Raw genomic sequence first — 13,988 nt, 5'->3', positions numbered from 1 at the left:
CAAGCTATGACTGCTTTCAGTATTCACACAAATTTTCTTCAGAAAACTTAAAAAAAAATCTAGTTATGTATATTATAATTCTCCGTGTTTATTCTTCTTTTTAGTATGATTGCTGTTTAACATCATCCAGTTGTATCTGTGGCAGCTGCTCTAGACAAAATTTAAGGTTACAACTGTAGCATTAGTGAGGTATGTCACCATGGGAATTTATGGAATGAATGAATTTATGGAATGAATGAATTTATGGAATGAATGCTGCCATGTCCTTACTAGAGTGTGCTGACAGACCAGATGGCGTCTGTGGGTAAGGCAAATGGCAGGGAATGCCACAAGCTCGATTAGTGATCTCAGCAGCATTGTGTTCTTGACTGAGATAAAAAATCTTAAATAGCTGGCAAAAAACAATGATGGGGATATCTGTGTGTGTGGTCCTGCCTCTTGGTACTCACTGCATGTGGCCTGCTCCCCAGAGGTGTGACATTCTGGTTTTTGCTTTTATTTTTGAGGATGTCAGCTGTGACTGGCAACATGCCTGGGTGGACTAGCAAGATGGTGTGTTTTATTTGAAAACACACCATCTTGCTTTCTTGGGTGACAACAACTTCCAGAGCAACTTGTCAGCAGCTAATTTGCATAGCGTATTGGTACATGCTATGAGCTAGCAGGAGTGGTGCAGCAACCAGTAGTGCACTACCTTTGTTGGCATAATTTTTACAGACCAGTCTGAGTCGTCATCAATTCCTGACATGAGGCTCCTGGGGTTGCTAACTGTGAGTCTATCACATTTCCCTTAGCTGGTCACTTAGCATGGAGTCCAGCTGAGGCAGGCTAGCTTTGTGTGTTAGCCTGCAATGGAGGCTTTCAAGGGTGAATTGCAACATACTGTTTGGGAATAGTTCACACACCAGTTAGTGTAGTTGTAGCTATTATTTATTGACTGTAAAAAGCATAAACATCATTATTGAATTAATGTTATCTAGTAGTGTTACCTGATGTGAACTGAAGTAAATAATTTGTAAATAATTAAAAATTTCTGACACAACATAGTATAAAACAAGTCAACTCAATATATAACATATAGAGTTTCTACAGTCAGAGGTGCTAGCTGAAGCTACAGTTTATTTTGCCTATCATTGTTACAATACATAATCTAAAATTAATATACACAAAACAATGTGATGTCAGTATGACTATTAACAGATCTTTTTTGTCTGTTTTTACTGAGAACCACATGCATCACATGAAAAGTAGGTGAGATGCCAAAACTAGATGACGTGCAGCAGCTGCGTGGCCTGTGGTGAGTGAGATTCTAACCTGTTAACATGGTCACAAAACATAAGATATTAAGTTGACTTGATTGTGTAGGCAGGCATTACACACATACTTTTCTTTACATTTTCTCAGTTGACTACTTTTCTTTGACTCCATTTGACAGGACATAGTTAAAACTGCAGCAGTTGAAGCCACCTTGTACCAGACTCAGCACAAAGACAATATGTGAGGCTGTTCACAGTGCCTTTGTTAGATAAAGGTGTATAGGGTAAGGACTAAATTCACTTACCTTCACATACATTAAAGACTGAGTAAACTTTCAGCAGGTTCTTAAATTCATCATTTCAAGTCAAAAGACCTTAACTTAGAACAACTCATGTTTATGGGCTTTGAAGTAGTCTGAAAATAGACATTCTAAGTTGAATTAAGTTGAAATTAACAAAACTAAGATATTCACAGGAAATTTCCGTATGTTTTATTGTTCTGTGAAAGATGTCCTGCTGGCTTCAGTGATGATTCCCTTTTTATTTTCTGAGCACTATCTCAGACTGCTCAGGTACCAAATTAGCTTTGGATAAGCTTCAGAATACATGGAGGAAGACTGTGGAATGTCACTTAGATGGAAAGTGAATTATGAATGGATTTGTTAACAGTTTGAGCAGGAGAAATGACCACAGAAAGAAAACCATGTTTCATCTGTGTTTATACGGGCATTGATTGTGTTAATGCTGATATGGGGGCAAAATACAAAAAGGATTGAACTATAGATGTTTCAGTCACATTGAACTATAAACTTCTTCAGACTACGGATTTCACAGTCACTCATAGCTGTTCATTCATACAGCTATGATTATCTGTTCAGAGTCACATTACTGTTGTCTTTGTTACTCTGTAACAGTGTTAAGATGCTGATCTGCTTTCTGGAAGACAAAAAACAGTAAAGTAATTGCAAAGATTAACTTCAGTTGTGAGTACAGCTACTTTCGCCTCAGTGTATATCTGATAATTACATGAAAAGTTTAAAATTGGTGACCTTTGTTTTGCAGTATTTAGCCCAGTAAACCACTGGACTAAAAACCTGTGATACCTGACTTGATCCTAGCTCCAGTGAATTTTAGCAGATCTGACAGGAGAGAGGTGAAAAAGTGAAGAACGACTGTTTAAAGATTAAACTTTACAGTTTCTCTGAATTGTTAGAACATATTTCCTCAAATTCCTTCTCCTTTTCTCAAAACAGTAAACACAATCCCCAGGCTATACTCACAAACCTTTGACTTGATTGATTCAAAACTATTTTAACTTTACCCAAAACAAAACACTGCCATCAGACATTTAAAGCCAGCTAATGCATAAACACAAATCAGCAATCTTTAAACACCACATAAATACATGCAAAACACAGCAGAAATCTTGCAGCATTAAAACTGCGTTATATGATATTACAGAAAGTAATGTTGGTCATTTATTCTGCTTCAGCATCATGCCTCTGGGCTAGGTCAGGCCACATAACTTCAGAGGTAGTCCCGTCCCTTGCTAAACAACAGGGAAAGAAATCCAGCCTCGAAAAGATTCCACTCTTGTATCATCACACGCAGCATCCGTTGACTGGAGGAGATTTTCCTGGGTGTGGGGGTTTCGGTCATATATTTCATGTGTCTGTACTTATGTGCTGCTTTAGATACACTACAGTATAAATGTTAGTGCTGTAGATTTACTGGAAATGTTTACACTTACTTGCACATATTGATATTGTTGCTATTTCTCGCATTCTGAGTGTCACTCTTTCTGGCACTCAATTGGCTTGTTCATCCTTATCTGGTTGTTGCAGACACAGTCAATTGTGAACAGACTCACACTGTTATCAACAACGACAGTCCCCTGTTGTGAGAGTATAAGTGTCCTTCAACCCTCACATGGCCGTCTTTCAATTCTACAAAAAGATAAATTTGGTAGAGGTGTACATGCTTTAATACTGGATTGGCAAGTTTCCCCTAAAACTGTGCAATACACTTTTACAGATTTTTTCTCTGTCCCCCTTCTAGAGTTTTAGTGGAGTTATTTGCTGAGACATTCAACTGAATACTTTAGCTGTACTGTAACTTTCTGGAACCAAAAATCGTAGTTGTTTTACCTGTTTTCTTCTCTGAATGTCCTGACGATGGAGGCCACTGAGAACCGGCTTATATGCAGTTGCACACGTTTGTCCTGCTTCCGTCATGGTCATACCATGAGCCAGAGATTGTTTTCCAACATCCTGCCAACCTGCTGAGAAATTGTACAGCATTAACTTACATGCTGCATCTCATTTCAGACCCTAAAAATGAGTGAACCTGCACCTCCTTTTCAGACCGTCTCCAGTTTTCCAGAGGGTTCAGTACTCCATCATGTGCTCAAAACTCAGAGACCTGAACCAGTTTCCAGGACTGGTGGTGTCCTCTAAATTTGAACAAAAGAAGGCTGCTTTGCTTGGTTGAAGTGCCTGTTAATCATGGGCATCAGTTACTAAAATATCTAATAGATGCTTCACCAAACACTCTGTTTTGATTTGATCTTTTTTTCTCCTTTTGTCTGCTGTCCATCAAGTTAAGCAAGATGTCATATTTCAGAGTTGGAGGTGTTAACACTGCCACTGGAAACACACCTAACATTGAGTGACAGCACCATCCAGGGGTGATGCTCGTACAATGCAAGTTGCAGGATAGGAGAAGTTCATATTTGTGTTGTAAAACAACAAACAGACCCCTAGTCCATTAAAACCGTTTTTGCTTGCTGTGATCACTTCTAGTGTTCACATTGATCATTAATATGAGCCTTCAACATTGTGACTTAATTTGGAATAAAGAGTGTTGTTGTAAAGTGTTTCACTGTAAATATGGACTCTAGACTACTGAGCTAAAATAAACAAATAAAAATTGTGGATTTGGATGAAGTGAATTGTGGCTCTGCTGTTCATCAACTCCTCTCCACATTCCAGGAGAGTGGGAATCCTACCTGAGCCTCCGCATCAACAACACAACACCAAACTTTTGATAAATCCATTTTTAATGGAAAATGTAAAACCCCTTTGAACTTCAATGTACAAAGCATGTAACACTTGCACTTTAAAATTTTAAATTGAAGCAAGCCATGTTTTAAAAAAATACTTCAGTGAAAGTATATATTTACACATTACAGTTTTTCATTATTTTATCTTTTAACTTCAAAAGTTCACCATAGTAAATCTTAACAAAACAAAAAACAACAATTATTTTCATAAATAAATTACATATTTTTTGTGTTTCCATTTTACAGAGAATACTTTTTTTTAATAAAATGCTGTGTGTATAAGCCATTTTCTTTTTCTTTACATAATACAACTTTACACAGTCTTTACAATAGTTTGGCAGTTCATTTTCAGAAAAATGTATTTATGGCATGAGGACTGTAGAGCATCAACATTTCCCAAAGTTACAGGCATTAGTTGGTGTGTGTGTGTGTGTGTGTGTGTGTGTGTGTGTGTGTGTGTCCTCCATCACAGTAGAGCCGTATTACAACAGAAAACCACATAGCAAAAAAAAAGAAGGAAAAAAAAGAAACTGTACAAGTCACATTTACATGACTGCTTTTTTGTCTCATTAACACCGCATCATCACAGAGTTAGAAAATAAATACATCTTCACAGAGGAAATGAAACAATGTTGGTATGAAAAGGAAAATTAAGAAAAAAAACATCAACAGACAGACGGAACTAGAAAAAAGGACGAGAACAGACAAATTACAGAAGGAACAGCAAATGAAGGAGCAGCAGAGACTGCTGACTGAAACATCTGAGATTTCGGCTTTGCATTTTCCTGCCTCAAATTCTTTTTTTAAACATCAGAGATGACAGTTTTGATTCTGATGCTGCTTGCTGCTGGTGATGCCGTTGTGATCAGGAAATCTTCAGTTCAAGATGTGATGTGGGCTCCTACAGACAGGGATTAAACCTTGTGGCCTGTCTAATCCACAGCAGATTACAGTGAGAGAGCAGTAGGGGGCTCAGTGTGTCTCTCAGTCTCCATCATACCTGTGCACTGCTGCTTACAGGACAGTTTGAATCTCCATGGGAACTGGATCCTGGCAGGATTCAGCATCAGTCACACTAAAGAGTTCAGTTTTGTTTCGATGGAGGTCTGTAGAGCTGTGTCACTCCAGCATAGTGGCTTCAATAAGTCTCTCTCTCTTTCCCACAATTCCTCTGTTCTCCCTGTGTTGTGAGTCTATAAAACAGTAAACAGGTGATAGCTGAGGTTTTATCCCTGTCAGTCCAGTGGCCCTCTGGTCTTGTCTTTGTGTCCTATTGGCACTGAAGATTGGGGGTGATGATGGAGGTTGGTGAGCCTCTCCCTGGCCATTTGGATGTGATGCAGGTGGAGCTCACACCAAGAGGTCCCTTGGGTCACTAGACCAGCTCTGTCCCAACCACCTCTTGTGGTCATGTTACACAGTCCTCCAAGTGAAGTGGAGGGTGCGGTGAGGTGGAGGTACTGGTGAGAGTCGTGTCCCTCTGTGGAGGGTGTGGACAAGGCCGAGGGAGTGTCATGAGTTCTCTTCCTCGTCGTCTTCCTCAGAGATGCTCCTCTTCAAGGTGCTCACTGCCTCCTTCACACAGTGGTACAGGATGTTCTTCACCTAAGGAGGAAGAGGAAGGAAGAGTGTTTATATAGCTGTACCAACTCCACAACAGTTTCATTACCAATGGCCCTTTTGGTTGGTGTGCATCCTGCTGGAGCAGCCTCCTGTTTCAATCAGGAACTACAAACTGTGTACCTGAAGTGACTATTAGAAACATGGTTTTCTTGCTGTGGTCATTTCTCCTGCTCACACTGCCTGTAAACAAATCCCTTCATAATGCACTCAGTCTAAGTGATGGGAAACAAAATAGATAGTCCTCCTGCACAAATATGCATTTTACATTATTATTTTTTTATAGTAATCTATAATCAGTAATGTATGATAATATTTTCAGAGATCTATTAAAATGGCTGAACAATACCCTAAATACCTTTTGGCTAAAGTGAGCTCAACAACAGTTTATTTTAATTTCACCATTTTTGGCATGTATCTTGGACTTGATGTGAGAGCATTTAAAACAAATGAATGATGATGAGAGCACATTATTTAGAAAGACATTTGCAGGAATAGAATAGAAAAAAAAGGAGATGATACTCATCATCAAGATCATCACTGTTTGACTTCCGTCACCATCTGAGTGCTACAAGATTATATAAGGTTCAATTTAGTGTATATTTGTAATTACCTGTGCACTTAACATTGCCAGTATCAGTGTTATAGAGCCAGGAGGATTATTTCCTCTCTGACAGCCGAAGCCTGTTTGGGCAGCTGTAACAGCAGGAGAGCCGCTGGTGCTCAGGGCAGGACTAACCACACTGATATTTCTGTCTGACTGAACACAGCATTTACTGTTGACACAACATTAAAACTAGTTACTGGTTTTATATATGCAGTATATATTATATATATATATATATATATACTGTATGTAAAGTGTATGTACCATTCAGCCACAAAATTAAAATCTGTTACTGGTTTTAAAGTTGTGGTTAATCAAATTAACATTATTTTCTGTTAACAGTATTGTTCCTTTACAGAATGATTCTCCTGTCTTGCAGAGTAGAACCAAACAGAGCTGAGCTCTACATTTTCCTACCTAGCAGCCTGAATACAGACAGACAGACAGAAGATGGAGAGTGACTCACATCTCATTTACAACTCCCTCTATGAGGATGAGTTTGTGTGAAGAGCGGACAAAGAACAGACTCACTCACTGTCCGAAAAACATCACTGACAGTGACTCACTCTGCCATTCTGTCTGTCCTTATTTAATACTGACACACATGCGGGGCACCCAGATGGTAGGATCAGAATTTAGCATCATCACCATGAATCCCTGGTTCCAAGCTGGTGATGGTGTAATGGTGAGTGTGGGGAGTGTTTTTTGGCATACTGTTTGTGGCCACAGTTTACCATCGTCTAATGGCTGCCTCCAGCAGGATAATGCTTCATGTCACAAAGAAAAAGTCTCAAACTGGTTTCCAGTCACCAGATCTGAATCCAGTATGTGGTAGAGCAGGAGGTTGGCTTCATGAATGTGCAGCTGACAAATCAGCAGAAATGATGTGATGCATCATGTCAACATGGAGCAGAATCTCAGAGGAAAGTTTCCAACATCTGGAGGAATCCACAGCAAAGAGAGGAACTACCTAGTGTTAGCATGATGTTCCTAATAAAGTGCTCAGTAAGTTAAGTAGAATGCTGCCCTGCCTAATTAATACTGATAATGTTAATGTGAGAAATCTTAACCAGTCAAATAAGTCAGAAAAGCATTTTAATGATGCAGTGGTGACTGACAGGAGACTGAGCGGCAGTCTGTCACCTGTAGTTTATCCTCGTAGTTGACCTCTTCTTTACTGGGCCGGAGCTCCTGGGTCAGATGGAAGGAGTTGGCCACATGCTCAGGAGACACAAAGTCATTGATGACCTGAACACAACTGTGGAGGTTCTGAACCTGACAGACAGAGAGGGGGAGAGGGTGTTGTGACACCATGAAGCCAACTCAGAGAGTAAAGACACAGAATCAAAGGATCAGGTCATAAAACATAACAATTAACATCTTGTAGTATGCAGTCCAGCTCACTAATGTATTCTGGTGATGTGATCTTACCAGTGAGGTGATCCCTGAGTTTTTGTGTGTGCATGTGTGTATACTACATACCTGGTGCATAGCCCCAGCTGGTATAAGGACAGAGTCTCCCAGGAACTGAACTACAGTCCAGCCCTGAACTCCATGCTCATCCAGCAGCCGCTGACGCTGCTTCCTGCTCAGATACCAGCCCTGCTCTCTGATTGGGTCCTGGTCCAGCGACATCTCCAATCCCTGCTCCTTACAGAGCTATGGTGGTGATTGGGTGAGGTGGGGTGGGGGGTGGAAGGGAGAATTGGGTTGGAAGGTCAATACTTGTACTGAAGTTAACTACAATTCCATTTAAAGCTGTAGCAGTTACTGAATGTGCTTATCAGAGTGCTGACCTTGTGCAGGAACTCTCGGACGTTGTCCATGTCCCTGTTGAGGTAGATATGCCACAGTGCCCCCGGTGTCTCACTCGAGTCTTTGAGCCTCCTCCGAACCCCCTCATCTAGATCCTCCTCTTCCAGACGCTTCAACACTCCTACAAACAGTCAGTACAGACAGTATATATCTATATATACTTTACACCCACCGTAACTGAAAATATCTTTGTGTCAGTCCAGCCTGTTTGTAAGTTCATTATATGAATGACAGTCTTACCCGTTTTGGACAGGACTCCATTGCCTTTGGCGACTCCAACATAGACCAGAACAGACACGACGTCTGACACTTCCACATGGAGGTTGGCAGTCCCAAAGTCCTGGTCCTGAGATGCAGCTACACCTAGAGGAGGACAGACAACTGATTCATGAAGAAAATGACAGAGGATTCTAACTGCATACATTTTAAATAGCAACTATTCAAATTCATTAAGAATTAAGGTGAAATGATGAATGTCACAAATAATTTCCCTCTTACCGTAGGCACAGCAGAGTCGTGGCCCCAGATCTGGCCTGACGAAGAAAGATGGCAGGTGGGAGGCGAGATTGAGGTTGCCCTCTGGATCGGAGTACTCTGGCAGTGGCAGGTTCTTCATCAAGTCATCGTACCTGCAAAAAACTTCTCATTTAGATGGGCCTAACAGTCATTCTTGTATTGTTTGTATTCTTTAGACTTTTGCTCTTTAAAGACATTTGAACTATGATTTGTATTTTTGGATGTAAAGCTCAAGATTCCACAGCCCAGCACCAAAGGTACAGTAATTGCATGTTACTGTGTTGAGGGTGTATGTTTACCTGGAGGGCATGAGGGCCATGAACTCCTCTCCAGATGGCCAGTCCTTCAGTCTGTACACCATAGGTTCTCCATCCTTGGACTTGGGCCGCTCTGAACAGGCATGAAGAATTTAGTCAGACTGAATCAATCATTATTAATCAATGACAGTCCCGTTTCAGTTGTTGGTTGTAAGCAGCTATCTACTACGACTGCAACTCACTGGTGATGTCCTCAAATCCATCCCAGAACTCCTTGATCCCCGAGTTGGACACAACCTGGTCCTTACAGTTGAGGAGGTCTCCTTGATGGTCTGCAAACTCTTGGTTAAAGGAGTCAGCTTTCCACAGACTGGCATTCAGTCGCTTATGGATCCCTGACACCAGCACAGGCTGCACAAACACATTCATACAGCTGTTGTTATCTGTAATGAACAGTTAACAATTACAACACAGTACTGCTGCTATTAGTAAGAGAGATGTGTACCTGTCCTTGTTTCCAGCAGTCTCTGAACAGCTTCCAGTTGTTCTGGTTGCGGTGATCTTTGAGCCACAGTAACTGTCTGCTGTTTAACCAGCAGTGGGGAATGTCTGGATACTGACTGGTTGATTCCTCTGGCACAGCTGCAGTAACAGGCACAGACTTCTTCCTGTCTGGTTTGGTATACTCAGCAACAGCAGAGGGAGGCGTGTTGTTGTTGTTGCTGACCACAGTGATGGGCTCTTGCTTGATTGACAGCTTGGTGGTGAGGTTCTGGCGGCTGGCGGGGATTTTATTCTCAACTACTGAAGCAATGATGTCATCAAGAATATTGGGCATGGTCCGCCCACCCTTTCCAGTCTTTACAATGAGAGGAAGAGAGAGGGAAAACAATATTTCAATATTTTGAGCTTGATTTCTTTCACAGAATCTCCACTCTACGATAGCACATGGACAACTAGGTATTACAACCAAGCCTAATTTCATCTCCGCCTTTAATATATTCTACCGTAATTTCCGGACTATAAGCCTCTACTTTTTTCACACACTTTGAACCTTGTGGCTTAAACAATGATGCGGCTGATTTATAGATTTCATGCTGCCAAAACATTTAGCCTTGTCACATCAGACCAATGAAATTACCGAACAGGTCACAGTGGACCAACGAAACTTTCAAATTAGATCAAACGCACTCACACTAAATTCTTCAGATCAGTCATTTTGCGCTTAATGCACACACCCTCATCATGGAAAACACACGAAGAAATGCATATGATGCAGCTTTTAAGTTAAATGCAATCGATCTGGCTGTCGAAAAAGGAAATAGAGCTGCTGCATGTAAGCTTGGTATCAATGAATCGATGGTGAGACGTTGGAGACGGCAGCGTGAATGTGTAAATATCTCATGTTACAATGTAGACACCTGCGGCTTATAGACAAGTATATGTATAATTTTTTTTTCTTTATAAAATTTAGTGGGTGCGGCTTATATTCAGGTGCGCTCAATAGTCCGGAAATTACAGTACTTTTATATATTAAATGTATTTGATTTACATGAGGCATGCTTCCCCTACACAGCAAAGCAGATGAAAAGTGTCTGTATACCTGTGAGGCAGTGGAGTAGACAGGTGCAAAGGCGATTCCTGCATCAGTAGAGCCCAGCTTCAGTTTCCCTGCTGTGGTGGTGAGCAGATCTCTGAGTGTGGAGCCCTGCTCCGTACTGTTAGCTACCAATGAGGTGGTTTTACACTGCTGCAGGACTTCCAGGCTGTCTCTCGTCCTTCTTCCCATCTTCCTTGAGTGATTTACCTAGCAACACTGACTCCTTGTTTTCTGTTAGAGAGAGAGGAGGAGGGAGAGCCAGGCAGGGGGAACAGAGGAAGAGGTTACTGATCACCATCATATTCTCTGGAGGTGAAATATACTAAAAGGCTTCATGAGGGAACATGGTCATTTGGAGGAATTCATTACTGAAACACTGAATGACAGATTAAAATTGCACTGATTCTTAATGATCCTCTCACCTTTCTTTTCCTCCCTGGATTTCTGTTCTGCCAGGTCTGCCAGGAAATGCAGTGGTGACTGAGACTCTGGCGGGGTAACAGGAGCACTCCCTGTGTCACTACCTGGACTGCTTCCGCCAACACCTCCTCCGTTAGTCTCTACCTTGGTTCCTTCTGGATCAGAGTTCTGCTGAGAGCCTGGCTCAGCTTTCACCAGAGACAACTTGTTACTGTGGTTCAGGACATTCTGGAGAACCTGGCAGAGAGAGGTGAGAGAGTAAATAAAGCCAGAGGGAGAGGGTAAAAATTGAGAGTCAACCACAAAAGGCAACCACAGTCAAACTTTTGGGAACAAGTGGGAAGAGATTTATATGCTAATCCTTCAGGTCCTGTATTTATCAGCAGGCAAAATCTACCTGTCTCATCAACACACAACACCCGCCCCCCCCAATTTATACAATACTCTATCAATCCAACTACTTGTATTATTTTGTTAACTATCATTTTTTGCACATGCTGTGTGTCAAATCATAAAATGCATGACTTCCATTGTACATGAATGTTTAAGCAGTTTACTGTCACTTTTCATTTGTCCCCTCTGCTTGAGAATGAATTAAGACGCATTACACTATCAATGAATATCACCACTGCTGACTCATCAGATCATTTGAAATTTAATTCTGAGTAGCTGTTGTGTGCACTATAGATACACCATTATGGTTTTTTCAGGGCCTGATACCGATTATTAGTAGTCAAGGAGGCCGATAACCGATATTTGGAGCCGATATTCATTTGCAGGAAAAGTGAAAATATTGGCGTCAAAATTTTGAATAATACAAACTCCAACACTTTGTTTGTTTGTTTATTAAACAGCTTTTCAGATTTGCAACATTTTAAAGGTTTTTTTTATCTTAGACAATAGACATCTTTGTTTTAAAATTCTAACAAAAAGTGCAGGGAGCTCCCAGGCTCAGCAGCATGTCTTATAAAGTTAAATGAAAACTCCCTGAAGTTTTCTACGGTAAATAAAGTTTTCCAAAATTTCAATATAACTGAAATGTTATTTTATCTTTCACTTATCTTTGTTTTAAGTTCAAACAAAAACAAAAAGTGCAGGGAAGTTCCCAGGGTCAGCAGCATCTCTTATAAAGTTAACTAAAATTTTAAATAAATAAATAAATAGCTTCCTGAAGTTTTATATAGTAAATAAAACAAAGTTAAATAAAATTTGCACAGAAATGTGAGTCTCAAATCAATTAGTAGTCCCAGTTGAGCAGCACCAGATTGTGGTGCAAAAAGCAGAATTGTTCAGTGTGCGTAAACATTGTGCATGCACAGCTTTCACTGCTGATTGGCTGTTACCCATGCTGTGGCTCTGTGTGTAACCAATCAGATGGTGCTGCAGGCGGGACAATGCTGGAGACAGAGTAGTGACTGCAGACAGAGTGGTGCGGCTGCATCGGAGCCAAAATAACCCAGTTTTAAATTGATCTCTTATCGGCCATCGGATTAAAAAAAAAAGGCAAAAAAATGCTGAATATCCCTAGTGTGCACTAACAACTACCAGGCTGCATCTGTAAGGCCTCTGTGAGCCAGGTAGAGCCTGGAACAGAGACACTTCTCATGAACTTTAAGAGCACATAAATAAATATTGCTTGTTTGCTGATGTAACACAGTATGTTTTCACACAATGTTTCCATTAGGTTGTTTCTGAATTTCTTACTCTTTTATCTGAATTGGGCTGTCTGTTAGTTGGATAAAAGGCTTAAATGGAGTCCCTCTGGCATTAACTGTATCTCCATACTCATCTAATTAGAATAATATCTGTTGTGGCCTTTGGAATTCAACATGGTATGTGTTGTAAGTAAATTGGTCATTAGTACCTGTGAGACTCCATTGGTGGCTGGAAGTTTTGTGAGGAGGTTCTGTTTGTTGGTGCAGGGACAGTGAGATTTGATGTTATGTTTGTCTCTCAGCATGTGCATTGAAGTTACCAACTCTGTCAGCACTGAAAAGACGAAAAAAACAGAATGTTAACATTTCAGAAAAACTAAATTAAGAGAAAAACGAAGCTGGACCTTTATCAAAATGGAACGTGATCCAGTCAGTAAGGCTCGGGCAGTTATTGCACTACTACTGCAGTAACATGATGCCAACCACTAGGCTTTACCCTTTACGGACAACAAACATGAAGAAGCTTCAGACTAAAAATATTACTATTCATCTTTAATCTACATAAGCCACACACTAATCTGCTGTATGTGTGTTCAAGAAACAGTACATTAAAGCAGCTACAAGATAAAGAGAGGACAGGGGTGTGCAGATATGGTTTAATCAGAAAGATAAAAAGACATCAGCGTGTAGTGTACCTGTGCCAGGTATGATCTGTGTTGGCATCAGGTGTTTGTGATCGTGCGGTTGGCCTTTCACACACTTCAGCCAGCTGTACAGCTCTTTATCTAATCAAAAAAAGAGACACATGTCAGTTGCTATAATAATACACAGGAGAGAGGGAATTTGTTGATTGGGTTAGAACAGAAACTTGCATACACACAGTATATTTACAGGCACACAAGCAGCCAGTTCACTTAGAGAGAGGTTTGGCAGGAACATTTGTGTGAGCAAAAGAACTTCAGATCAATAGTCCCGGTTAGTTTAGATGTCATCTCTGAATTATTCATCAGGTCAAATTCAGGTTCAGATTTTAGATTTAGGTTTCCAACTGTTCTTGATTTGTTTTATTAATCTATAAACTTGAGATAATAAATGTACAACATTTTATACACACTGTATGAACTCTGAGGCTACCTTTAATGTGGGGTTTAATCCAGGCTTGACTGGTGCTGGTCACTTCA

General features: G+C 40.6%; 1 protein-coding gene across 1 annotated transcript in view; it reads right to left on the bottom strand.

Annotated features, from left to right (window-relative positions):
* Positions 1–4,296: 4,296 nt before the first annotated feature.
* The window catches only part of jmjd1cb (jumonji domain containing 1Cb), a 132,075-nt gene continuing 122,383 nt past the window's right edge, over positions 4,297–13,988 (bottom strand). The window contains 14 exon segments of the mRNA XM_018666487.2: positions 4,297–5,922; positions 7,688–7,819; positions 8,027–8,203; positions 8,341–8,480; positions 8,600–8,722; positions 8,858–8,988; positions 9,175–9,265; positions 9,375–9,543; positions 9,638–9,991; positions 10,736–10,879; positions 10,881–10,963; positions 11,155–11,389; positions 13,017–13,141; positions 13,503–13,592. Coding sequence (XP_018522003.2) covers positions 5,830–5,922; positions 7,688–7,819; positions 8,027–8,203; positions 8,341–8,480; positions 8,600–8,722; positions 8,858–8,988; positions 9,175–9,265; positions 9,375–9,543; positions 9,638–9,991; positions 10,736–10,879; positions 10,881–10,963; positions 11,155–11,389; positions 13,017–13,141; positions 13,503–13,592 — 2,087 coding nt within the window. The 3' untranslated portion in view covers positions 4,297–5,829.

Source organism: Lates calcarifer, unplaced genomic scaffold (assembly GCF_001640805.2).
Source record: "Lates calcarifer isolate ASB-BC8 unplaced genomic scaffold, TLL_Latcal_v3 _unitig_5776_quiver_344, whole genome shotgun sequence".
NCBI classification, from domain to species: Eukaryota; Metazoa; Chordata; class Actinopteri; family Centropomidae; genus Lates; species Lates calcarifer.
Note: the sequence above shows the minus strand (reverse complement) of the source record. Positions and strands in the feature narration are given on the sequence as shown.